The sequence below is a fragment of the Leptonychotes weddellii genome, chromosome 2, assembly GCF_054177405.1.
Source record: "Leptonychotes weddellii isolate Sample4059 chromosome 2, ASM5417740v2, whole genome shotgun sequence".
Taxonomy (NCBI): Eukaryota; Metazoa; Chordata; class Mammalia; order Carnivora; family Phocidae; genus Leptonychotes; species Leptonychotes weddellii.
The window spans coordinates 69201406-69227001 of NC_138370.1; the positions used below are offsets into that span (position 1 = coordinate 69201406).

A 25596-nucleotide genomic window follows, 5' to 3' on the forward strand; every position below is an offset into this window, starting at 1 on the left:
CACTCCCCGCCCGTGTGCTAGGGCCTACGTGATGAGATGTCTCTCCTCAGTCACAGTGCAGACCTTCGTTGTAATATTTGCTCTGCTTAGACTGAACCCGGAAGCTGCGCTGACTCCTCTCTTGGCCTGGGTGGCCCTAGTAGAATTAATTGAAAGGGAAATGGTCTCGGAGGTGGCTCTCTGGGGTGGAGCTCCAGAGAGCGGCAGGGCTCCGGGGGTTATTAGCTTTTAGGTTTGTGCAGCTGGGAAGTTTCCATCTTTGTAACAGAGCACCTTGCTGCTACCTGAGAACTGTCCTACGGAGAAAAAGAGTAGGAAAAATAAATCTGAAAACTCTGGGGAAATCGCCCTGAAAGCGTTGCATATTTTCCCGTGGTCGTGTTGTCTTCAGTACCTGGAATTTTATGTTTCCCTTCCACATTCGACCATGAATCAGTATTTGGTTTGGTTGCTATAAAATCCCAAGGGTCAGCATCTTTCCCAAGAGGCAGGCCGTACAGATTGGGGGAAACCTGCTTTTGTGTGGAATGTCTCCATGGATGGGTGGCTTCTATTGGGAACTGTCACAGACGGGACTTGCTCCTGCTTGCAGTGCCGTCCGAGGACCTGCATGTGCCTTCATCGGTACACCGAAGGTTCCCGGAGCCAGAGAGAGGCTCACTGGGTATGCTGGGTGCCCCGAATTTATCAGTGTATCAGCACCGCTAATATCCTGGCAAAGCTGCACCGCATCTCTTTGCCCAAGGGAATCCGTAAGGTGATGTGTGGCATCTGGAATCTGTAATTTTTAATTAACTTTATGATTATGATTATAGCGTGTATGGGATTGTTATGTTATGCCAGCACTTAATCCGTTTGGCACAGTGACTACTGCAGAGGCCTCCCAGAAAGCCGAAGAATTTTCTAATGCAAAACGTTTAGGCGGGAGGAAAAACATGTGTAAGAGTCCAGCTTTCTGAGTGGACCACAAAGTATCACTCTTCTCTCTCCCCCTTTTTTGTTTTGTCGTCCCCTCATATAGCTGTCATGTGTGTGGATTTGAGACCGAGCTCAATGTCCAGTTTGTCAGCCACATGTCACTCCACGTGGACAAGGAGCAGTGGATGTTTTCCATCTGCTGCACCGCCTGTGACTTTGTCACCATGGAGGAAGCAGAGATAAAGGCTCACATTGGCACCAAGCACACAGGTGACCATCACTGTCGGTCCTTCTCTCCTCCATCCCCCAACCACCCCAGAGTGCTTGCCCACCTGGCAGATGCATCACCGTCACCAGGCGACGCGGACCTCTCCTTCCTCCGAAGGAAGGACTCTCCCAGGGTAGCAGAGCCCCGTTGCGCAGGGTTCGCCTTTCATTTAAGGCGCTTGCCGTTCTGGTTCACGTCTTCCTTTTCATGATGTTAACATTGTGACTTCACCATGCAATTATCCTCTCACAACCGAGGGTTACAAATGACACCAAGGTGGAGTCATTAAGTGAGAATGAGGAGGAGCCCCTCCACTCCCCTTCCCACCCCCCACCCCACCCCCCCGGCATTTGGTGGTGCTTACAGATTACAAGCTGATGTTGCTAACTGCCAGCCCTGGGTGTTGGCTCAGCCACTGGCGTCACTGGTACTTGAAGGATTTGGGTAAGGGGAATTTCCCAGACAGTTGTGCTGACCACATGCTCGGCCAAGAAGGAGCTCTCTGTGCTTTAACCGGCCGCCTTGGTTCCGTGGTGCCAACAGCAATAAAAGCTTGCTTTTGTCGTAAGTTGAGCAGCTATGACTTGGAGGTCTGCAGAGAGCCCTTATGGTGGGTGAGAAGGTGCCATTTTTACAGTTGGTTGTCTGGCTCTCACATTAGCACCGTGGGCAGCAGGTGAGCTGGGAAACCCATGTCAAAGACAAACTAAATTCAACATTTCTGGAGTGGCTAATGAAGGGAAAGGCCAGCCTGTCTTCCATTTCCACTGGCTTTTCAGATATTCTTTTTTTCCCCTCTTTTCTGTGACTCTCCTATTCTTCTAACCCTCTCCGCCCCAAGTGTGTCTAAGCCCAGTCAAGAACCTTCTCCCCAGGCACAGCCCCTCTGCCACCACCCCACCTCAAGGAAACCATAGAAACCATAATGGCTGGAAAGCAGTTGGATGTAGAATCGCTTCATTGTCATCGATAGAAACTTCACATTCACAAGTACCCAGTGCAAACACACTCACTGCCACTGGGAACACAGAGATCTTGTTCCCTCTGAGGTGGAGGGGCTCCTTGTCTACCTGGGAAGAATATTCTCATTTGTTATCACAGAGAGCCAGAGTGAAATGCATTAAGGAAGTTGCTTTTTTAGTACAGTAGAAGCCTTTAACACTGCTGCTATTAGGGAATAAGGTTATAAGGTTTTTATAGGCTTTTTTTCGCCAGGGAAGCTAACAGAGTTTGGTGGTTTTTTGTTTTGTTTTGTTTTGTTTTTTGTAAGGGCCAGATAGTGAATATTTCAGGCTTTCAGGCCATACAGTTTCTGTCACTACATTCATTGGAATGAGCTGAAATTTGAAAGTAGAGTAGACAATACACAAAAAAGTGGGCCTGGCAGTGTTCCAATAAAACTTTATTTACAAAAACAGGAGGCTAGGGTGCCTGGGTGGCTCAGTTGGTTAAGCAACTGCCTTCGGCTCAGGTCATGATCCTGGAGTCCCTGGATCAAGCCCCGCATCGGGCTCCCTGCTCAGCAGGGAGCCTGCTTCTCCCTCTGGCCCTCCCCCCTCTCATGTGCTCTCTGTCTCTCTCATTCTCTCTGTCTCAAATAAATAAATAAAATCTTTAAAAAAAAAAAAATCAAAAACAGGAGGCTAGATTTGGCCAAAGGACCCCTTTTAGAAGCTAATGGTCTTCACAGCGAGGATTTCTTGCATGCGGTTGCTGTTCTGAAGTGTTTGAATTTGACCCAAGATATGTCCATCTAAATCTGTTAATTAATAAGCTGTATAGTTATAAAGTTATGATATAAAGCAGTATATATGCTATGTGATACATATTATACTGCATACCCCCGAGAATAGGAAGCTTATCTAAGTTGCCATTGTCTCTTGAGCACCTGGGCCAGTGCCTGCACCGTGTAAGTGCGGAGTAAACGTTCATCCGGTAAATGAGTAGATGTGTGCAAGCACACTTACACACATCTGTGTGTGTTAAGCAAGAAAATTATTCCAACGTGGCCCTTACTGAACCCTGAGAGTCTACCGACTTATGCATATAATCTATGTGGAAGAAGTTACTGGGGATGGAGGGAAACACACTTTGGATTCTAGACCCTAGTTCTAGACCCCATGTTACCATAAATAGCACTGCAAACGTAGAAACTCATTTAACTTCCCTGGGCCTTCATCCATTCCCTGACTTTTTGAATGTGCAGGAGATGCCCAACAGGCATAAAGTTCTCTAATTCTGTGGACCTTGTTCTCTGATACGATTTACCTGTCATAGGAATGGGCACCTTTTATTTCAGTCCCCTAGGAAATCTGCAGTGCTTTCTTGTTACAGACGTGAAGTTGTGATCTACAGGATGAGCTCTGTCTCCCACAGAATCCATGTGCTTTCCATACTTCCTTCCTGGCTACTCTTACCCAGGGCACACTGGTGAGCAGGGTGCTGAGTGGGTATCTGAGGAACTGCCCTCCTTTTAGGTAGTTTCTTCCCAGTGACCCCTCCTTACCCTCTTGCTCCCACTCCCTCGCTCTTTGTGTCTGCAGAGAACAAGGGAAAGATACTCCCTCTGGTGCTCCCAATGTCCTTGATGCAAATTTGGCTGCAATGTTTAAATGCTGCCATAACAGCATTGAGGAACCTGAATAGCTATTTGGGAAATACAACCATCAATACTTTACCTCACACTGACACAGACGACTTACATAATCCCCGTTAACAAATCAGCCCTAGAAAAGCTTGAAGAAAATAGAATGTTTATCAGACTTCCAGAGTGAGGAGGATTTGTGAAAGCTTAAGTGATTCAAGAAATGGCAAAAGAAAAGAATCAAGAGATTTGCTGCATAAGAATATCTTCTTCTCTTCGCAAAAGAAAAGGAAAAGAGAAGGAAAACAAAACCAAAAAACCAGTCTGAAGAGTGTGTTTGTAAAAATGACAAAGGCTGATACATTTACTGCATAGAAAATTGGTATAAACTGGTAAGAAACCCTTCAGGTCTCTAAGTGAAGAATTTACAAAGGACATAAACAGTTAATACACAAAAAAGAAATAAAAGCTAACCACTCGACAAAAGGAAAAATATTTGACCTCACTAGCCATCAAATTAAAACTCAAGAGTGGCTTACATTTCACCGATTGCATTAGGAATGTGTTTTACAGCATTACCCATGGTCATTGGATGCTGCTGATACTTTTATGGCCATGACCCTACAGAGTGGGAGAACTTTTGAAAACTACTTAGGTAGTATAGACCAAGAGGCTTGAAAATGCCTGTAACTCAGTAATCCTTCTGGGAGAATCTCCATAGGGAAAAAAATCAACAATGGAATATTAATTTTCTTTTTTTTTAAGAGTTACATATGATTTGTAACTTTCTTTTCTTAAGATTCATTTATTTATTTTAGAGAGCGTGAGCATGCGAGTGAACAGGGGGAGGGGCAGAAGGAGAGACTCTCAAGCAGACTCCCCACTGAGTGCAGAGCCGGACATGGGGTTCGATCTCACAACACTGAGATCATGACCTGATCCGAAACCAAGAGTCAGATGCTTAACTGACTGAACCACCCAGATGCCCCTAACACTATCATTTAAAACCATTAATTAATAATTATTTTCATAAATTTTGAGAGCCAACTATGTGCCAGCATGGGAAAATACAGTGTTAATGATTGTTATTATTATTTATAAATATTATATGTTATATATATATATTTTAAAGATTTTATTTATTTGACAGAGAGAGACACAGTGAGAGAGGGAACACACACAGGGGGAGTGGGAGAGGGAGAAGCAGCTTCCCGCCGAGCAGGGAGCCCGATGCGGGGCTCGATCCCAGGACCCTGGGATCATAACCTGAGCTGAACGCAGGTGCTTAACGACTGAGCCACGCAGGTGCCCCTATATGTTATATTTTATAATAATAATAATAATAATAATAATACATTCTTCTATAATGCATGCAATGAGCCAGGCATTGTTCTTGGTGCTTTATGTATAAAAACCTGTTTGATCCCCACAACAAACATATGAGGCTGCTGATATTAACCCCATTTTTAAGATGAGATCATTGAAGCACTAAATTAAATCCTTTCTCTTAAGTTATTCAGCCATTAAATGATACAGGTGGCATTCCAACTCAGGTATTCTGGGGGTGCCTGGGTGGCTCAGTCGGTTAAGCTGCTGCCTTCGGCTCAGGTCATGATCCCAGGGTCCTGGGATCGAGCCCCGCATCGGGCTCCCTGCTCTGCGGGAAGCCTGCTTCTCCCTCCCTCACTCCCCCTACTTGTGTTCCCTCTCTCGCTATCTCTCTGTCAAATAAATAAATAAAATCTTTAAAAAAAAAAATCAAACTCAGGCATTCCGGATCTGAAGTCCTTATTCTTAACTACTATGCAATTAGCGGCAACAATTTTAAAATAGATATGCTTACTTCTAAAAAAATTAAAAGTACATCAAAAATGTAATGGTGTTTATATTGAGGCAGCAAGACAACTGATAATTTTTATGGTCTCAATTTATCATTTTGTGTCATGTTAGATTATGAACTATTTCGGTTTTTTTCAAGTTCTCTTTAGCTGGCTGTCCTAATGTATGAGGTTGCATTACCTGTGCACGGATGTCCTTCACCAAGAATCTTTGTACTGCTGAAAATGAATGACCCCTTGGATCAGTGAGCCATGGACTGAGTTGACAAGGGCACCCTGGCTCACTCCCAACAGAGCCAAGGGAGATGAGGACTGAGAGCAGAGGAAGCGGTGTGGGGTAGGGATCACAGCTTGAGCGGACTGGGCTATTTCCCCACACCGACTCACAGAGCAGCCGCCTTGGCACCTGTATGTTTATACATTTATTAATTTAGACAGCTCTCTCCAGTGTCTTAAGCCTCAGGGTACTTGCCGCTATTGTTAAAGACGGTAGTTAAAATTATAGGTTTTAACTCTAAAAACTAATTTAAAATAATCACTTGCTGGGGCACCTGGGTGGCTCAGTCGTTAAGCGTCTGCCTTCGGCTCAGGTCATGATCTCAGGGTCCTGGGATCGAGCCCCGCATCGGGCTCCCTGCTCTGTGGGAAGCCTGCTTCTCCCTCTCCCACTCCCCCTACTTGTGTTCCCTCTCTCGCTATCTCTCTGTCAAATAAATAAATAAAATCTTTAAAAAAATAAAAAAATAAAATAAAATAAAATAAATAATCACTTGCAAGATTCTATGGATAAGACCCACCTTAGAGGATGGATTTGGTGAAGCAATAGACTCAGGGCCCCTACTGAACATACTCTGTTTGTCTACAAAATGTGACTAACCTGGTTAAATATTTAGATAAGAGACTGGCAATGATGGTGCCCGCTTTCACTAGCTTCCTTGTACCAAGGGGGGTCTATACTTTAAAGGCATATTCCCTCCCTCCTTGTGGGTCAGTGAGTGAGGTCACATAGTGTCTTTCCAGGAACCAAGTTCCATCCTGCTGGGAACAAGATTTTTAAAATTGTAAACTGAAGTAAGCGCTGTCTTCCCTGGACGTAAGTGCAGGTTTGCCGGGAACAAGACTTGGAAACATTGCAAGAGGGTAAATATTTCTTCCTTCCTCTTTTAAAAAAAAAATTTTAAATTGGACAAGTAATTTATGGTCACTTTAGAAAATTCTGAAAACCAAATAAAAGAAAACAAACATACCGCTGATAATTTCACCCACTAGCTGTCACCACCATTACAGCTTTGTTTACTTCTGGACTTTTTTATGCCTGTATATAATATATGTTTTTTTTAAATCTCCTGATAAAGTTCATTTCTAGAGTTCACAGTCACTAGATTACTTAATTGACTGATTTGAAGGGAACTGACGCACAGTCTCCCTGTATTTCCTACCCTAACCTAAAATGATGGGCCTGCTTCAATCTCGTTTGGGGAGAAATGACATCTTAACAGTATCAAGTCTCCCAAACCATGAACAGCATAGAACCTTCCAGTTATTTGGGGTGTGTAATGTACATCGTTAATTTATTACAGTACATGTTCAAGTGATATTGTACCTTTTCATGTGCAGTGTAAGATCCTCACAATAGCATACTTCCCTGTCTCCTCTCCCAGCCTTTATGCTATCGCTGTCATATTTTACTTATTTATGTTATAAACCCTCTATGACATTATTCTTTTTTAACAAAATCACTTTGATTCTCTTTTAGAGAGATTTAAATAAGAAAACTCAGGTATTTGGCCATGGAGTTGCCATTTCCTGTGCTCTTCATTCTTTTGTGTAGATCCATTTTTACTTTTGGTGTCATTTTCCTTCTGCCTCAAGAATTTCTTTCTATTTTTTTCTTAATATTTTTATTTATGTATTTGACAGAGAGAGACACAGCAAGAGAGGGAACACAAGCAGGGGGAGTGGGAGAGGGAGAAGTAGGCTTCCCGCGGAGCAGGGAGCCCGATGCTGGGCTCGATCCCAGGACCCTGGGATCGTGATCTGAGCCGAAGGCAGACGCCCAATGACTGACCCACCCAGGGGCCCTCAAGAATTTCTTTTAACATTTTTTGTAATTCTCGTCTGCTGGCGATGAATTCTTTCCCCCTTTTGGGTGGGGAGGGAAGCTTCATTTTTGAAATCCATTTTCACAGAGTATGAGATCTCAGATTGACAGCTGTTCCCTTCAGCACTTTAAAGATGGCGCTCCACTACTTCTCGCTCGCATTGTTTCCCGTGAGAAATCTGCTGTCATCCTTATTTTTGTTCCTCTACACAGAATGTATCCTTTTTCCTTAGGCTGCCTCTAGGGATTTTTTTTTTTCTTTATCACTGGTTTTGATATCCCTTGGTATAGATTTCTTCATCTTTCTCATGCATGCGGTTCATTTTGCCTCTTGGATCTGTGGGTTTATGGTTTTCCCCAATTTGAAAAAGTTTTGGCCTTCTCAGATTTTTCTGCCCTTCCCACCCCATCAGGGACTCCAGTTAAATTTATATTAAGCTACCTGAAGGCATCCCACAATCCACTGATGCTCTTTTCATTTTTATGTTTCTTTTTTCCCTCTGTTTCAGTGCAGATAATTTCTATTACTATTACCTTCAAGGTTCACTAATCTTCTGCCATGTCTAAATTGCTGGTAATCCCATCCGGTGTATTTTTCATCTCAGACGTTGTAATATTCATCTCTAGAAATTTGATTTGGATCTTTTTTGTATCTTTCATATCTCTATTTAACTTTTTCAATATATAGACTATAGTTATAATAACATTATGTCCTTCTCTGCAAATTCTAACAACTGTGTCAGTTCTGGGTCAGTTTTGACTGGTTAATTATTCTCCCCATTTTAGGTTGTGTTTTCTTGTTTCTTGGCATGCCTGCTAATCTTTGTTTGGATGTCAGACATTGTGATTAGCCTTCCTGGGTGCTGGATATTTTATATTCCCATAAAAATTCTTGACCTTTGTTTTAGGATGCAGTTAATTACTTGGAAAATTTGACTCCTTTGAGTCTTGCTTTTGTGACTTGTCAGGCAGGTCTGAAGCAGTGGTCCAACTAGGGCCAATCATTACCCACTCCTAAGAGATCTTCTTCAGTTTCCTACCCAATGCCCTGGGAATTGTAAGTGTTTCTAATCTGGCTAGTGGAAACAGCAGTGTTTTCTGAGCCTTTCACATGGCCTTTTTTCCCTCCAGTCTTGGGGGGTTTCTCACACATGTGCCCTGATCCCTACTCTGCTGAATGAATACTCGTGGGGGACCCCCTGCAGGTCTTTGAGTTTTTCCTCTGTACTGTTCGCCCCCCTCTGGCACCCTGCCCCACCAAGTCCAGCAATGTTGATCTCCCCAGACCCTTAGCGCTCTCTCCTCAATTCAGTGAGTCTGATGGGCAGGTCCCCACCCCTGCACTGCAGGCTGAGAAGTAAACTCTCTAAAGGCAGGAAGTGGGCCACCTCTCTTCTTTCCTGTCTCCCAGGGATCACTCTTCAGAGCCTGATGTCCAATGTTGTAAAAACTATTTTGGGGAAAAAACAACAACAACAACAACTATTGTTTGATATATTTTGTCTGGTTTTGTTTTAGTTCTTTCAGCAGCAATGGTAAATCCGGTCTCTTGACACTTCATCTTGAGTGGAAGCATTAGTCTCCTGACACTGTATTTTAATGGCCTCCCAAAACTGGTTTACTCCTGGGTTTGAGGGAGAGTCCAGTCCATGAAGAGCATGGTTCCCAGAGTCAGACCAACTGAAATCTCTGCTCCACCACTTCCTAGTGTGTGACTTAGGCCAAGTTACCCTGACTGTGCCTCCCTCCCCTCATCTGTGAAACAGGAGTGCTAACAGTTGTGTCTCATTGGATTTTTGAGAAGATAAAATGAGATACTGTGTTCAAAGCATGACAGAGTTCCCAAGTCCCACAAGTGTCATCATTGTAGATGATGGGGACCTGGGGTCCCAGTAGGTACCCTGGGAGAGCTGGGAACCTCACCCTGTCTTCCCTGAATGATGATGTAGCCACGAGACCCCCCACCACCCCCACCCCTACTTGCTGTTATTCGAGGGTTATCATCTCCTAAATAACAGACCTGGGTTTTGGGGGGGGTTTGTTTGTTTGTTTGTTTTTTCAGGAGAAGACAGGAAGACCCCCAGTGAATCAAACAGCCCCTCTTCCTCCTCCCTCTCAGCTCTGAGTGATTCGGCCAACAGCAAAGACGATTCAGACAGCTCTCAGAAAAACAAGAGTGGGAATAACCTGCTGGTCATCTCTGTCGTGCCTGGGAGTCAGCCCTCAGTGAACAGTGAGGAAAAGCCAGAGAAAGGTGAGGGAGGAGTGGGTTGGCCTGCTTAAAAATAAGCCCCCAAGGGGAGTGATGTTGGAAAACAGACAGTAGGCCTGGGAACAGTATAACGCTATCATCGCCTCAAATTTGTATTTCTTTTGGCTTGATTTGCACCCAAATATGGGGTGGATGGATGGGCAGTGTGACGCTGATTCTGGAACTGTACACTTAACTCCTTCTGCCACACAGATGCAGGGAAGGGTGCCTGAAAGGGCATAGCTGGGGAAGAGGAGAAACGGGGTGATGTCTGTCCCCCTCCTGCCCTCCTGTCCCTCTGCCTCGTGCACCCGTACACCCAGCTCCCGTCCTTTCAGGGTTCGAATGCGTTTTTTGCAACTTCGTCTGCAAGACGAAGAACATGTTCGAGCGCCATCTGCAGATACACCTCATCACCCGGATGTTTGAGTGTGACGTGTGCCACAAGTTCATGAAGACACCTGAACAGCTGCTGGAGCATAAGAAATGCCACACTGTCCCCACCGGTGGGCTCAAGTAAGGAAAGCAAGTACAGAACCTTTTACTGTGTTGTTATTAAACACCCCTCCCTGTCCCTCCCCCTCCCCCCTCCCCTGACGGTTCTGGGGTCACGGAGAGGGAGAGCTTGGCATGGGGCTAGTCAGTCAGGCACCTCTGCTACCTTGAGCCGGGTATGAATCAGACCTGTTCCCCGGGGGGTCAGCAGACGCAGCAGGAGAATCCATTGCACAAATTCCCCGGGAGTCCTGGCAAGCAAGAAGACGTGTTGGAGCCGCTCGGCATGCAGGGGGTAGACTCAGCCTACACTGCTTGAGTTTGGTTCGGACTGGATTTTATGGACTTGGGGCTTATGTCCCCGAGCGTAATTCATTACACTCTCACAGCCCTTCGCTATCTGTGACTTATTTTTTTTAGATGATTTGCCATGTATCTTTTAAACCAGCATCACAACAAGCCCACCCGCACCCCACCCCCAAATATTGGATCCTTGCCTTTTCGAACAGGCAGGAGGCAGTGTTTTTCAGGTAGAGATCACGTGCCTCACGTCTTCTGCAAACATGCCTTATTCCTTCCCAGGAACTGCGATTGGGATCTCCCTGGCTAGCCTTCATGAGATCTGACATTTCCAGTCACACGTTACTCACAGAATCCCCAAAGACCTAGACCACAAGCATCATCATTAACTACTATTTGCAAGAAGCCCTCTGGTCTGAAGTGAGACCCGTCAGTTACTACCGAATGCACGGTGTGTCTGGCTTGATAATAGGCGCTGAAGGGCAAACGAGGAATAAAACGTAATTTCTACCCTCAGGAAATGTATGTCCTAGCACTACCAGAATTTAATCTTTCCGGTGATTCTGAAATCAGCCCCTGTTCACAAGGCACTTAGGACCTAGTAGAGAAAGAAGCATATGTCGTCGAATACAGAAAGACACACAAGTTTCAAGGCATAATTATTCATGTTTAGCTGAAATAATCATGTCACTAAAAGAATGAAAATTTATATTTTACTTAACACAGGGGAAAAAAAAAAAACCCTCTTGTTTTTAAACATTTTTATCTTTGAAACTCACAAATTGCCAGAGAGGTTGGCATGACTGTCCTGAATGGGTGAGGGATGGAGAGACCCAAAGGGACCCTGGGGGTCAAGTGTTGGGGGTAGCCCAGGGTTGACCCCTCTGCAGGCTCCTGCCTGGTCAGAGGCACCCTCCTCAAAAACTCTCCCAAACAGAGGAGTCAGGGAGCCGCACACCTACTGTCAAATTCCATTTTGTTTCACTCTTGGGGCACTTAAGTGGGAGGGGGAGGGGATGGCTGTAGGGATGGGGGAGGGGAGATTATAATTCAAGACAACCAGTAAATGGGAAATGCCCAGCAAGAGCTTATTTGGGAATTGGATTTGGTTTGTTCCCCCTGTCCCTTTCTAAATACTTGTATACTCTTATTTTTAAAAAAAGAGAAAAAGCCATGTATTTCTGTGGTTGGACTAGTGCTCGTCGCCTTTCCCAGTAGCCCAGTCACACCCGTTAACTCTGCGGCCCCTGCTGGTTGTGGCTTTGTCAGTTAGCCTTGCCTTGGGGACCTACGGAGTCCCAAGCCTCCGACCCACTGGGGAGAATGCACAGTGAATGCTGATGCTTTTTGCCTGTCCAGACACTTCCCGTGTGGTGCTAACGGTCCCCTGTGTAATAGTTTATGTTCTAGGATGACCAAGTAGAAGAATACTTTGAAAAAATTGATAATGCCTTCTGGCTATACAGTGAGTCTTTGTTTTGTTTTGTTTTGTTTTCCCTTTGCCATATCAGAGAATTGATTTGCCTGAGAGGGTGTCTTTACGATAAATAACGGGAGCACGGAAAACCCTTAGCACTTTGCCTGAGCAGCGAAAGAAAGATTGAGCTGTGGGTCACAGAAATGTTCTTAAAATGAAACAGACTGCCGATGTCTAAATTGCTTTTCTGTGATGGAACTGCTTGTACTCTATATCCTGTTCATAATGCAGATCAAATAAGATTATACTATTATTTTTCTTTTGCCGTAGCTCAGGACAGTGGTGAGTTTCAGACTCCTCTAGGTAAGGCCCAGCTTGGCGTAGGGGTTGTGTGTGCACCTGACCTGGGAATGGGCTTTATATTTCTCTCGTGTGCACTCTTCTGTGAGCTGAGGTTCAAAGGCTAACGGCGAGCTTGGCGCTGAGGAGCAGTGCACGGTGCACTTGGTTGTATTGGGCTCTGCTGAACACCTCTCCAAACCCTCAGAGGACAATTCACTCCAGGGCCCTGCCGTGCAGGTGCCAAGTGAGAGCTGAGGCAGCCACTTCTGCATTTGCATTCTTTTGGGAAAGAGAGCAAACACGCTACAGCTATCATTTCAGCCACCAACTTGAGCCTTGCAGCTTCCAAAAGAGAAGCTCAACAGAATTTGTAAACATGCCCTCACTGCTCCTCCTAGCCCCTCTGGACAGCCAGGAGGCTGGGGGGTGGCATAGCCTCCCTGCCTAGGATGGAGAAGCTGAGCCACGGAGAGGCCCAGGCTTTGTCCCGGGGCATATCCAGCTATGGCCCGATAAAGGTGACGGAGCTGGGACCAGAATCTGCCAAAATTCTGTGTAGAGACCAATCCAGTAATGAATCAGTGCCTACCAAGCACTGCAGAAAACGCAGAAGAAATATAAGATACAGTCCTGCCCACCGAGACACCGAGAATTTATGATCCAGTTGGATTACAATTATTTCTATGATGGAATAATGTTTTCCTAATGTCTTCGAACTCCAGATAGCAGTTGCCTCCCTCCCTCCTTATCCCTCATTCGTGATGGGCTGGTGGGTGGGCCTCCCTCTCCCGAGCCCCGTGCTGGTCCTCATCTGCCTGCCCTGATGGAGAACCAGGGCTGTAGGAGACAGGATTTATGAGTACAGATCTATGTATACACACACACACACACACACACACACACTCACGCAGAGAGACACACACACACAGGCCTTCTCATCCTAACCACCCTTTAATAAGCACGATTCTGACCCCTACAACTTTCTGTTTGCTGGAGGTAGCTCTCCCCCTATAAGCTGTTCTTCAAAACTCTTAGCCTTTCTGCGTGTGCTTGGTGTGGTGCATGAAAAGTCGATTCTTTGTGTGGCTCCCATCTAGAGGGGAGGTCAGGAGGTTTAGACCTCTGCTGTGTCTGGCGGGGAGCGGGGAGGGCTCCAAGGGGGACGGGTGGGGAGGGCGGAGGGGAGCAACCGCTTATGTCTTCCTCGCCCTTTCTGTGCTCCCCTTCCTGTGGGCTGGTGCTCACTAATCCAGCCAGGAGACCCCCAGTAGGCTGAGCGTACCTTGCCGGAGCTCCCCCTCGGCGGGGAGAGAGAGCCCAGAGGGTCATCTTAACCCCCCGGAGAGGCGGCAGGGCAGGGCTGGGCTGGGCAGGGGCAGGCCAGGCCTTCCAGAGTGGGGGGGGGGGGGGGCGGAGCGAGGGGAGGCTGGTGAGGAGGGTAGAAGCGGGGCCGCCGCCGAGCCTGTCCGGCTGACCCTCCCTGTCATTGCTTCCCCCCCCTCCCCGCCCCGGCAGGTGCCCGTTCTGCATTTATTCCACCAACCGCCCCGCTGCCATGGAGTGCCACCTCAAGACCCACTACAAGATGGAGTACAAGTGCCGGATCTGCCAGACGGTGAAGGCCAACCAGCTGGAGCTGGAGACGCACACCCGGGAGCATCGCCTCGGCAACCACTACAAGTGCGACCAGTGCGGCTACCTGTCCAAGACCGCCAACAAGCTCATCGAGCACGTGCGCGTCCACACCGGCGAGAGGCCCTTCCACTGTGACCAGTGCAGCTACAGCTGCAAGCGCAAGGACAATCTCAACCTGCACAAGAAGCTGAAGCACGCGCCCCGCCAGACCTTCAGCTGCGAAGAGTGCCTGTTCAAGACCACACACCCTTTCGTCTTCAGCCGCCACGTCAAGAAGCACCAGAGTGGGGACTGTCCCGAGGAGGACAGGAAGGGCCTGGGCCCAGCGACCCCCAAGGAGCCAGCCGGCCCCGGGGCCCCGCTCCTCGTCGTCGGGAGCCCCCGGAATCTCCTGTCGCCCCTGTCGGTCATGTCCGCCTCCCAGGCTCTGCAGACCGTGGCCCTGTCGGCCGCGCACGGCAGCAGCTCCGAGCCCAACCTGGCACTCAAGGCTCTGGCCCTCAACGGCTCCCCTTTGCGCTTTGACAAGTACCGGAACTCGGATTTTGCCCATCTCATTCCCTTGACAATGTTGTACCCCAAGAACCACTTGGATCTCACATTCCACCCTCCCCGACCTCAGACTGCGCCTCCCAGCATCCCGTCACCCAAACACTCCTTCCTCGCCTATCTCGGACTAAGAGAACGAGCAGAGACTGTCTGAGGGCAGCCGTGTTCTGTACCAAAAACAAAGAGACAAAGACAAAAAACAAAAACAAAAACAAACAAAACCCCACAAAACTTAAACACAACCCCAGCAGGTGTACGTTGCTGCAAAACCTACAGACCCCCGGGGTCTGAACACGTGTACTGTATATCTTTAGTAAGGAATAGAGAATTGGCTCTGTGTGTATACCTATTGCATTGACCTGAAAGCTGCTTTATCCAATCTTCAGAGAGGTGACCTACTGCATACTTCTACCTTCAGAGGCATGCCTCCCCACCACCCACTCCCACTCTCAGCCTTCTCCGTACTTTTATCTGAAAGGAATTTTGTCTTGTTAAACCCTGAAGAGAGTGTCCTTAACAGCAATCAGCACTTGTACGCTTATAGACGGGCGCATTTTGTTTTCTGTTGGGTGAATGGGCCGTGTGGGTGCTGTGGATTCTGGAAGAGAAAGCCGTGTGCCACGCCATTTCTGTTGCACATTTCTTCGTGCTGGCTTCTTTAACAGCGATGAACATTCTTTTCCCTCCCGGGTTGTTCATCCATGACAGTCTCTCCCCGAGCTCCTTCATCACCTTTCCCTCTCTCTTTTATGGCTACAGAGTGGTAGGGCCTGGTGCTTAAGTCGATGAAGGACTGGTAGACACCCACAGTGCTGCTTGAGATTTCCGGCCAGGTGGTCAGATCTTCTCGTTCTGCTCAGATCTTCTTGGTTATGAAGATGCGAGAACCGAGAGTCCACTCTGGAAGAAATCTCTCACAGCACTGCAGCCAATATAAAACTTAAGTGTGTTTTGTGTGTGTGTCCATACGTATACAATGTGTATGGTGCACACAGTGCATCATTTTTTTAAGGGCAGATTATATATATATGTGTGTGTATACATGTACACACACATATATATATATGATGTATTAATTCAGTGGTTACCATTCATTTGCAGGAAAAGAAATTGTATGAGTGAAAAATTTTATGGTTGATAAATCCAGCCAAGGAGATTAAAGGGGTTTGGATAAATTCTGGGTATAAATGCTCAGACTAAAAAAAAAAAAAAAAAGAAAAAAAAAAGAAACGGCAGTTTTGCACAGTGCTTTGGTCTTGCACTAGTTTTTGTTTCTCATCTGCAAAAAAAAAAAAAGTAAAATAAAAGGAAGAAAATGTACCTTTTCTATGGAATGAGTAGACTGTATGTTTGAAAATTTTGTCACAACCTCTTTGACATATAACGACCCAACAAAAAGGTGCTGTTTAGTCCTACGGTTCAGTTCATGCCCCTGAGAAGTTTCCCTTGTGTTTGCAGATCGTCTGGCTATAGTGGTATTCTCCATGTTATTAATAATTCTGTATTCCATTTTGTTAACGCCTGGTAGATATAACCTGCTAGGAGGCTAACTTTTTACTTATTTATGGCTTTTATTTTGTGGTCATTAAAATGGCAACTTATGTGCAGCACTTTATTGCAGCAAGAAGCAGATGTGGATTGGTTGCATAGCCCTTTGCGAATCTTAAAAAAGTAATGGGTGATTTAAAAAAGAAAAGGAAAAGAAATCTTTGGCCGAGTATCTTAATTGCTTGTATTTGTAAGACAACAGAATTTCCAGTATGAAAACAAGCTGAAAGGGCAGGAAGAAATGTGCTTTGTATAATAATGGAACGTTTGGAATATAAAAGTCTATATATTATTTATCTATTGAAGAACTGGTGTACAAGAGGAATGCTTTCTTACTGCATTGCTGTTTTCCATCATGTGTTATCCTAGAGTGGGGATTTTTCTTTTCATCTGTTTCACCAGGGGAAAATAAAAGCATCCCTGATTTTCTTCCTCTAGTCAGTTTGCTTCACTGAAAGCCCCCTCGAACTTGGTACAGTTCTCACAGGAAGCCAGAAGACTGTACCGTCGGTCCACACCATGGACTCCCCCACCCCCATACCCACCCTTCTTCCCCCAGACCTAGCACGTGTGCTACACTTCCCTTTGCCAGTCCTCCAGCCCTGGCAAACCTGTTTACACTAAGGAGATGTCCCCAGGGGCAGGGAGGCTGAGCCAGCTAGGGCAGGAAGCCCCCCGAACCCTCGGTCATCCTCCAGCAGAGACATTTGTTCTTGGCTACGTTAGAAGCGTCGTTCAACCTCGCCACGTCAATGTCTCGATAAAAGACACTATAGACAGTTATGGACAATACACTCCAAGAATACTGGGCGCATGGGTGGGTTGGTTTTTTTTAAAAAGTCCTGTCTTTATCCCCATATAATGGAGAATGTGCCACTTGGCTAATAATGTGCTTTCAAAATTACAAGTTCAGTGATGACAGAAGAGGGCCCCGGTGATCCCACGGAGGCTGGCAGAACAGGCGAATCGCACGGAAGCACCAGCAGGTTAAAAACCTGACAGGGTGGCCCTGACAGTTAGGACTGCAGGTTTTACAGCATGCCACGTGTGCAATATGAGGTCCTCGGTTGAAACTTGCAAGATCGAGAAGGGTGTTGGAAGGAGATGTTTACTGCTCAAATGCCATGCATTTCACTGCTTGCCACTGAACTTGTATTTGAATGACTTGGTTATGCTTAATGTAATTGGGCAACTTTTTTAGCACTTTGGAAAGAGTCATCAATCTTTCTGGTAAATTATAAAAAGTTTTCTGAGTGAGAAAAGGTGTGTTTGGAGTTTGTTTGACTTTTTATATTATTATTATTGTTATTAATAAAGAAAAATCTACAGCATTTTTGAGACTCCACCGAGATAATATATACCCCCGAATTTGGTTTGCAGTTCGATACTCAGGGAAGGATTATTCCATAGATATCCTTTCCGTGTAAAACACTAACGTCTTTGAGAAATTCACCTGCCAACTAACTTCAATTCTGTTTTCACTATGCATTCTTCAATGAAAGCTAGCTTATTTGTCCATATAGTACTGCAGTTAGAGTTCTCAGCACTTTCTTGCTTCTATCCTTTTTTTAACTCCTCATATTATGTTCAGATGATCATACTGTCAAGGTTTGTGTACATTACTGAAAATTTGTATTGTATAAAGCTTTTTGCATTACAAGGCTGTACAGGGTCATTTTGACAGTAACTGGTATATTTCTTTGCATCTTATGTTGCATTGCCAATTTCTAGTGTATCCAGTTTGGAAGTATAATATACTCTAATTAAAACAAAAAAAAGGTTGGCTATACTCTTTGTTTCTTTTTTTTTCTTTCTCCGCCCGCCGCCCCCCCTTGGTTGCCATCCTTGACTACTTGTTAGTCTCAGGGTTTTATTTGTCTTGCTTTGTTCCCATTTTAACTTCTCAGCGTATTTTAAATAAGTTTAGGAAATGTCCATGACTAGTTATAGCTATTGCAAAACGCAAGTTTTGAACAGCCATGGTTCTAATACAAACTGTCATTATGTAAGTCATTAATAGCCATTAAGGCTGAGAGCATATCCATCATTCAGTACAGTTGCAGACCGGCTCCTTCCTGAAATTACTTAGTGACATTTTAAAGTGTTCACCAGCCTTACCCTCTCCTGCTTAACATCATTTTACTGACCCCATAGCCAAAGGGCAGGGGGGAAACAGATGAATAATTCCATTTATCCTAATGAAGTTTGGCAACTATGAGATTTTAATGAGGGGGGAAATGGTCTATTTTGTAAGCTAAATAATAATCTATCCAAATGCAAGTAATGATTTGCCATTCAAAGGAAGGTACCAGAGGAAGAAACTGAGGCCAAAACAAAAGATGACAAGCACACTTAAGTTCAAACAATAATTTTTTTAAATCCATTTTAAAGTTCCGTTCCTTAGATATTTTCCCTATGAATCTGCGACGGTTGATAAAAAATATAAAGCAGCAAAAGAGAATGTTCTATCTAGTTCACAGCTTGCATGCTTATAAATATAATGTCCTTTGCTCCTTGTAAGAAATTATGAACTGATTCACTCTAACACTGAAAAAGATCAAATTTACTTTTCATAAAATGAGATGATATAGGAGGAGGCACTTTGAAAATGACCAGTCACTAATCAGACACTATTTTCCCCTTCGCTTTTTCATCCAGTAGCTATTTTTAGGTGATTGAATCGACTTCTCGCGCTTGATTCAATACCAGTTTTGTTTGGGGGCGGCTGATATTTATACTGAAAATATTAAGTCAGACTTCCTTGCCTTTTGCTAGCACTATAGGCCGGAGTGGCTTTTCATTTTGTATCCATATTTTTTTTTTTTCTTAGATCCCACACCTACCTCACATGGGCCCTGTGATTGAGAAAAGCCAGAAATACAAAGAAAAGTCATCAATTTCATAATGGTCTCCCGTTAATGGGCTTCCAGTGACTGAGGAACGACTGGGATGGGAGCCATCCACGATGGAACGGACCACGGCCACTAACCCTTCTGTTTACCTAGATTGCTGCAGGTGCATGGGGGCGGCTCCAAGCCAGTCATGTGGCCCCTTCCTGAATTTAATCTGAAATCAGACATACTTTTCCCACTGTCATGTTAAATAAATATACTTGAAGTTAAGACTCAAGGCCTCCTTTTCTTGGCCACCAAAAACTCCCTGACGATTTAACAGAGCCCCAGGGCTAGTCACAGATAAGGAGCGTGGGGAGAAATTTCAGGGTTTGATGAGCACAGGTACCTCCTTACCCACAGAAGCACCATATTAGAACCCCTGCCTGCCGAAGGTGATGTGGGGCTTGTGAATGATTTGAAGGAGAAGGCACATGTCATTAGTCGCTGAAACAGAACTCAAAGCCCCGCCCCGGCTGTCAGTCTTAAGGGAGGAAGGAGACCCACGAGGAGTTCTAGGCATACAAAAGGGGAAGAGAGGGAAGAAAGGGGATAGCAGCTGGCTGACTACATCGTGCTTGCAGAAGACTGGAACCTTCCCAAGGGTGCCTTAGAACCTGTAAGCAAAATCACAGGATAAAAGAATGCCCTTGGGGATTTGGACTCCATTCTAAAGAGCCATCAACCACAAATATTCCAGAGACCCCAGCCAACATTCTTACTTATACCACTGCCTCAAAACAGAAAAGTCCTACACAAAATGAGGTCTGTTGTGCAAATAACTACCATTAACTAACAAAGCAGGTATCCATAAAGCAGTCCCTGGGGTAAATAAAGTGTGGTGACTGTGGGGACTGAGGGGACACATTCTTCCCTGGTCTGGGGTCTGAATGGCCTCAAGTTATCAATCAAGACCTCTTCTTTATGAGGTAGCAGATCTCCTATTCATAATTCTTTCTTGATAGCTGGGTCTATAAAACAGGACATGCAAATGTTGCTCACATTGGTCGGAGCTGCAAAGGGGGGAAAAAAAGTCAACTTCCAAGAATTCCCTTTGGAATTCTGTTTTGATAAGAGTTCAGGTAAGTATTCGTTAATTAGTTCTTAGTTTTCAGTAGAATTATTGACCCATACCAGAGTCCACCTCAATTCACATTTCAAACTTATTTTCCCCTGTGCCACTCCCTAACAGGTGACTTTCTACCCTAGTTAGTGAGACTATCTGAATTACAGATAGTCTTTTCCAGCCCTGAAGGCCATTGCCATGGAATCAGATCACCTGAGTTTGAGGCCTGATTCAGAAGCTATAGGTTGAACTAAATGATCTATAAGACCCCTTCCCCCCCGCCCCAGCAGATAACATATAATAAACGATGATTCTGTCACTCTTTCTAAGCAAGCAAAAGTCAGCCTTCAGAAACAGAAGTGGTCACAAAGCAGAATCCTTGCAAGGTAGTCATAGCAAAAATGACATCTCAACGTTTTCAAACAACAACAGACTCAATGGGGGTAAAAAAATGGCTAAAAATATTTTTCTGCCCACTTCAGAGTTTGGGAGGTCTAAAATGTTTCTTTTCTGATTAAACACAAAATCGTCATGCTTGGATCGCCTGCGGTCATCTGGAGGGTGGCTTCAACATATTTTACCAAACTGTGGGTACTTAATTTGGTTAGATGAGTTAGAGGTAACCAGATGGGGATGGAAAGGACTAGCCTGCATTCCTCTAACTTCGCCCCCTCCTTCTGCCCACTGGCTGTTTCCAGCCTCCTCCAGGTGACTTAGCAAGACTGTGACTGCTGAGCTCTCTGCCACCACGGTTCAACTATTTTCTGTAGAACAGCGAACAGTTGCTTGTGACAAGTAAAAACATATTTTAGATTTAATGCAATGGAAGAATATACTAAATATGCTTATTCTGCCTCTTGTTTAAGAAGACTCTCAGCCCCTGGGGTGCCTGAGTGGCTCCCGTCGGTTGAGTGTCTGACTCTTGATTTTGGTTCAGGTCATGATCTCAGGGTCCGGTCATGATCTCAGGGTTGTGAGATGGAGCCCCACATCAGGCTCCGTGCTAGGCATGAAGCCTGCTTGAGATTCTCTCTCTCTCTCTAAAAACAAAATAAAACAAAACCAACAACAACAAAAATCCAAGAAACTCTCAGATCAAAACTCTAAACACATTATGAAAGCTCCCAGGGACTTCCATTGGATGGAAAGGCTCCACGTGTTTACAGAGACACAGGGAAATAACTGATCTACCCCCATCAGCAGACAATTAAAGCCAAGAGAAAACACTGGTCTAGGACCAGGGAAATTTATCTCACCGTCCTCTGGCTTCAATGTAGGGCTCCACCCAAACCACCCCAGAATGATCAATGGGTTTCAGATCTTAAAAGATTTCTAGACAGGGAATGCCATCACTTGGTTTCAGTGTGCTCTTATTTTAATTTTAAATGAAATTCCTAATTAGTGGTCCACAGACTTTTCAGTGTGTATTATAAAGGACCAACAAGCCCCTGTCCTCTTATGTCCCACTTCAAAGAGAATGTCTGTTACAACATTCTCCATGCAATGGGTTTGATCGCATTTGTAGGCTCCCCCCACCAATCTATTTTCTAGATCCCCCTAAAAAGCAGAACCTTGAGATTTATTTTGGAAAACAATTCCAGAAACAAAATGGGGTACTAGAAAGAGTGAAGCAAGTAAGAAGGTAAAGCCAACCCCAGATGTGTTGGCCAGCTGGTCATTGCTGTGAACCAGGGGGATGCAATCCCTCCCGAAACTCTCATGAGAAGCTGTGTAAATGTATCTCAGAATTGACAGCCCAAGGGGTGGAAGAAAGAAGGGGCTAGAGTAGCCTCAGAGTGTTAACTGCCTTGCACTTCCAGGTTTGGCCATGATTTAGAATGGCTGAGTAGGTTCCCAAAGGCAGCCACAAAGGTGACAAAGAAGCCAATGGTTCAGAACTCGAGAGGCGCATGGTGAAGCTAAGGTCAGGGGCTGTCAATTACACCTGACCATAGCTGGTTACTGTAGCAGAGGCTGGCTTAAGAAGGTGAGTTTGTGAGATGGGGAACAATAGATATCCAATGAAATCATCATATTTGGCAAGAATATTGCCATCACTTTGGCCTCTAAACTAATGTTGGCTACATATCCAACCTACTGAGTTAGCTCAAAGCTCTTCTCCTTCCCCGTGGTTGGAGTTGGGCAGAGCCAAGAACAGTGCTGGGTCATGATGCTACGGAATGGAAGGGGTCGCACATGAGAAGCAAGTGAAGGCTCTATATGATAGAGTCTGCCCTCTGGGGTTCGCTTTTTGATTTCTGTGATGGAATTGAGCTCTTCTAGGACTCCATCAGGGGGAAGTCACTTGACAGGGACATTGGCTGCCTCCCACCTCAGAGAGCCTCCTTGACCTGGGGAAGCCACATGAGAGCCCAAATGAGGCCAGAAGAGAGGAGTCATCCCTCAGCCTTCCGAGGTGCCTGGTATCTCTCAAAGGTACCAACTTACCATGAATGAGGGTCCAACAAAGGGGTCGGCAGCCAGACCTCAGAGAGAAATAAAATGATTACATTTGGTTTGCCTGGCGTTGTTTTCGTACGTATATCTTTTGTACATATATCTCCCAGGCATCTGGCGCTCAACAGGGAAGTATCTGTCCTCATGGAAAACAGTTGATTGAAAGTAAAAATAGTCAGGATATGGGTGATCTCTGTTTCTTTCTATCTCTAACCCACAACCAGCAGTCAGTCCTTTTGCTAATGAGGACTGGGCTAAGCATAGACCAATGGATAGTTACACAGATACATAGAAAATATATATAAAGAATGCATACAGTGTATACATAATATAGATATAAACATAATATATATGTATTTGTGTGAGAGCATCCAGAAGGAAGGCCATGAATTTTATTATTCTGGGATTCACATTATTAAAAGATAATTTTTTTTTCATTTTTCCTTTGTGCTGCTGAAAATAAACACAGGTTGATGAAAGAGTAACATATGAAAAGAATAATTAAGGGTCAAAGAAATCCCATTAATCAGAATATCCCCCTGCCCATCTTTTCTACAATTAAATAAATGGGCACAGCAATGGGTCATCACCATACTATCAGTCAAGGTCCCATCTCTTTATGGCATCAGACAATAGACCTAGCAGCTGCCAAGAGCTAAATATGTGGGAGTCTTGGTTACACAAAGAGACCATGTATCTTTTTAAATGGGCAGAATAATAATTTCCTGCTGATGAAGGACTTTACAATTTCGCTTGTCTGCCTGTGAGTAGGGCTAAATTGTATACATGCATGACTTTGTGTCACAAGATCCTGTCTTTAAATATGAGCCCCTCACATTACCCAGAATCCATTGCCTCCCTCATTATTGTCCCCCGCAACTATTCTTCACACACAGAGTGTCCATCCCAGTTGGCCATATTCTAAAGCAAGTCCAAGTCTATCCTACCGATCACTCCTCCCGCCCAACCAAAGTCCCCTTCATTCTAACCTTGACCAATTTCTCCGCTTCGTATTCATTACTTAATGAGCAACAAATATGTGGGAAGTCATGTGTAAGCAGCCGGTATGAAAGAGAGACATAGAAGATATGTTTCCCAGCTTGGAAGAGTTTATCAACCAACAGAAGAAATGAGTATTTGAGCAAATGCATTCTAATAACAGGAAAAATACACCTACATTGCTGTGGAAAAACTGAATAAAGAGTTACTAATTCCATCCAGGGTGAGAGGAGGCTTTATGAGGGATGCAATCCCATGCAAACTGCAATCTAAATGATGAGTGGAATTTTCTAGGCAGAAGAAGTGGGGAGGCATTCCAGATTGAGAGAACAGCTTGAGAAAAGGCAAGAAGGTGAGAAATTGCATGGTGGGTTCTGTTGTGCTAGAAGATTATAATGAAACCAAACAAAGCCAGCTTGCATAGGGCTTCAAACCCCTCGTTAAGGAGACTAAATGTCTAAACTACTCTGTGGTTAATAAGCGCTAAGAAAAAAATTTGAGGAGGAGAATGGCAATGATCTGACCTTTGTTTTAGGAAGATAATTCTAGCAGCCCTACCAAAGGAAGATTTGACTGACAAAAAAGGCAGAGAGATGTGATAAGTTCAGAATGTCCTAAAGGGAAGCCATCATCCTCTCCCTCAGACCTGCCCCTGCCCCTCAGCCACGTACTCCTTAGCTCAATAAGGGCACACCATCCTCCAAATGACCCAAACTATAACACCTGGGCTCAACTTTGCCCCCTTTTCGCTCTCCTCCTCCTCCTTTCTCTTCCTCCCTTTCTTTGGCCAATCCATCAGAGTTGTGTTTATCTGCCAAGTATTTCACGAATCAATCCAGTCTTTCCACACTTAACATCCTGGTGCAGGTCCTGAGCAACCTTGCCAGGTGTCTTGCAATAGCTTCCTGCGTGAACGGGAAATTTTTCGTAGGAAAGACTGTAAACAATTTATTCCAGAGCTCAGAAGAAAGTTCATGATCAGATGTGTGGATGCAAGGATGAGAGGTGGGGCCCACGGACAGGGCGATGACATCAGGGTGGTGATGGCACCAACAAAACAGTGGCAGAGGCCCCAAAGGCAGGATGCTGGAAGATGCCACCTTAGTGGAGAAGCAGGAGGAAGCAACTCAGGAGACTTAGAAGAAATCAGCACAGAAAGCATAGACAAAGGCCGTATTTCAGAGAAGCCAAGGATACAGAGACTTTTATATGACATCGGACAGAGGGATGGGTAGGGTGAAGTTGGATTTTAGCTTTAACCAATGTGATGATCTTTGAGGATGCGGTTTCAGTGATAGGTTGGGGATGGAAACCGAACTCCTGTACGTAAAAGAATGAATTGACAGTGAGGATCTGGTGACAAGGAGAGAAGACTGCTCTTGTATTAAGTTTGGTAGTGAGAAAAAAAACCATGGATGCCTGGCCCCTGCCAAAAGATGCCCCATCTTCCCTTCTCTCTCAAGGAAATCTACCCTTTCCCCTTTCCCTACTTCACATGCCTTCAAAGAGGAGAAGCGTAAGCTGCTGACGTTACAATCCCCAGCCACACTCCACACCAATTTTCCATATCACTTTTGATATAACATCCTTTGAAGTGCATGAAGTCTGTCTTCACACCATGCTGAGTCTGCCTGGACCAATTTCTGTTAGCCAAAGACATCGGCAGGAAATGGGCTGCACGGAAAAAAATTTAGTAGCACTTCTTCTAAATATGAGAATCTAGAAAAATGCAAAAAAGATGGTCAAGAGATGGAAAGTCAGTCCCCAGCCCCCCTCTACTGGGGCTAGATTAATAAAATAAGGATTTCAGTGTGGAAAGATGAAGGCTTACAAGGGAATATGATAGGTCTCCAAAAAAAAAAAAAAAAAAATGATGGATGTGGCCAGAGAGCACAGACTTAGTCACCAAATTCCAGAATATTAGACCCAGGGGGTAA

At 45.0% G+C, this 25596-nt stretch overlaps 1 protein-coding gene across 11 annotated transcripts in view; it reads left to right on the forward strand.

Annotated features, from left to right (window-relative positions):
- The window catches only part of ZNF827 (zinc finger protein 827), a 168452-nt gene extending 149081 nt beyond the window's left edge, over positions 1 to 19371 (forward strand). For 2 of the 11 annotated variants that reach the window (XM_081811804.1, XM_031018491.2), the window contains exons 11-14: positions 1022 to 1188; positions 9772 to 9963; positions 10299 to 10476; positions 14030 to 18035. In XM_081811804.1, the coding sequence (XP_081667930.1) occupies positions 1022 to 1188; positions 9772 to 9963; positions 10299 to 10476; positions 14030 to 14852 (1360 nt within the window). In that variant the 3' untranslated portion in view covers positions 14853 to 18035. Of the gene's footprint in view, positions 1 to 1021; positions 1189 to 9771; positions 9964 to 10298; positions 10490 to 12153; positions 12221 to 12502; positions 12536 to 14029; positions 18036 to 19076 lie in introns of those variants that run through there. The other 9 variants (XR_014142830.1, XM_031018492.2, XM_031018493.2 and 6 more) reach the window with 9 other exon arrangements.
- The last annotated feature ends 6225 nt before the right edge of the window (positions 19372 to 25596 follow it).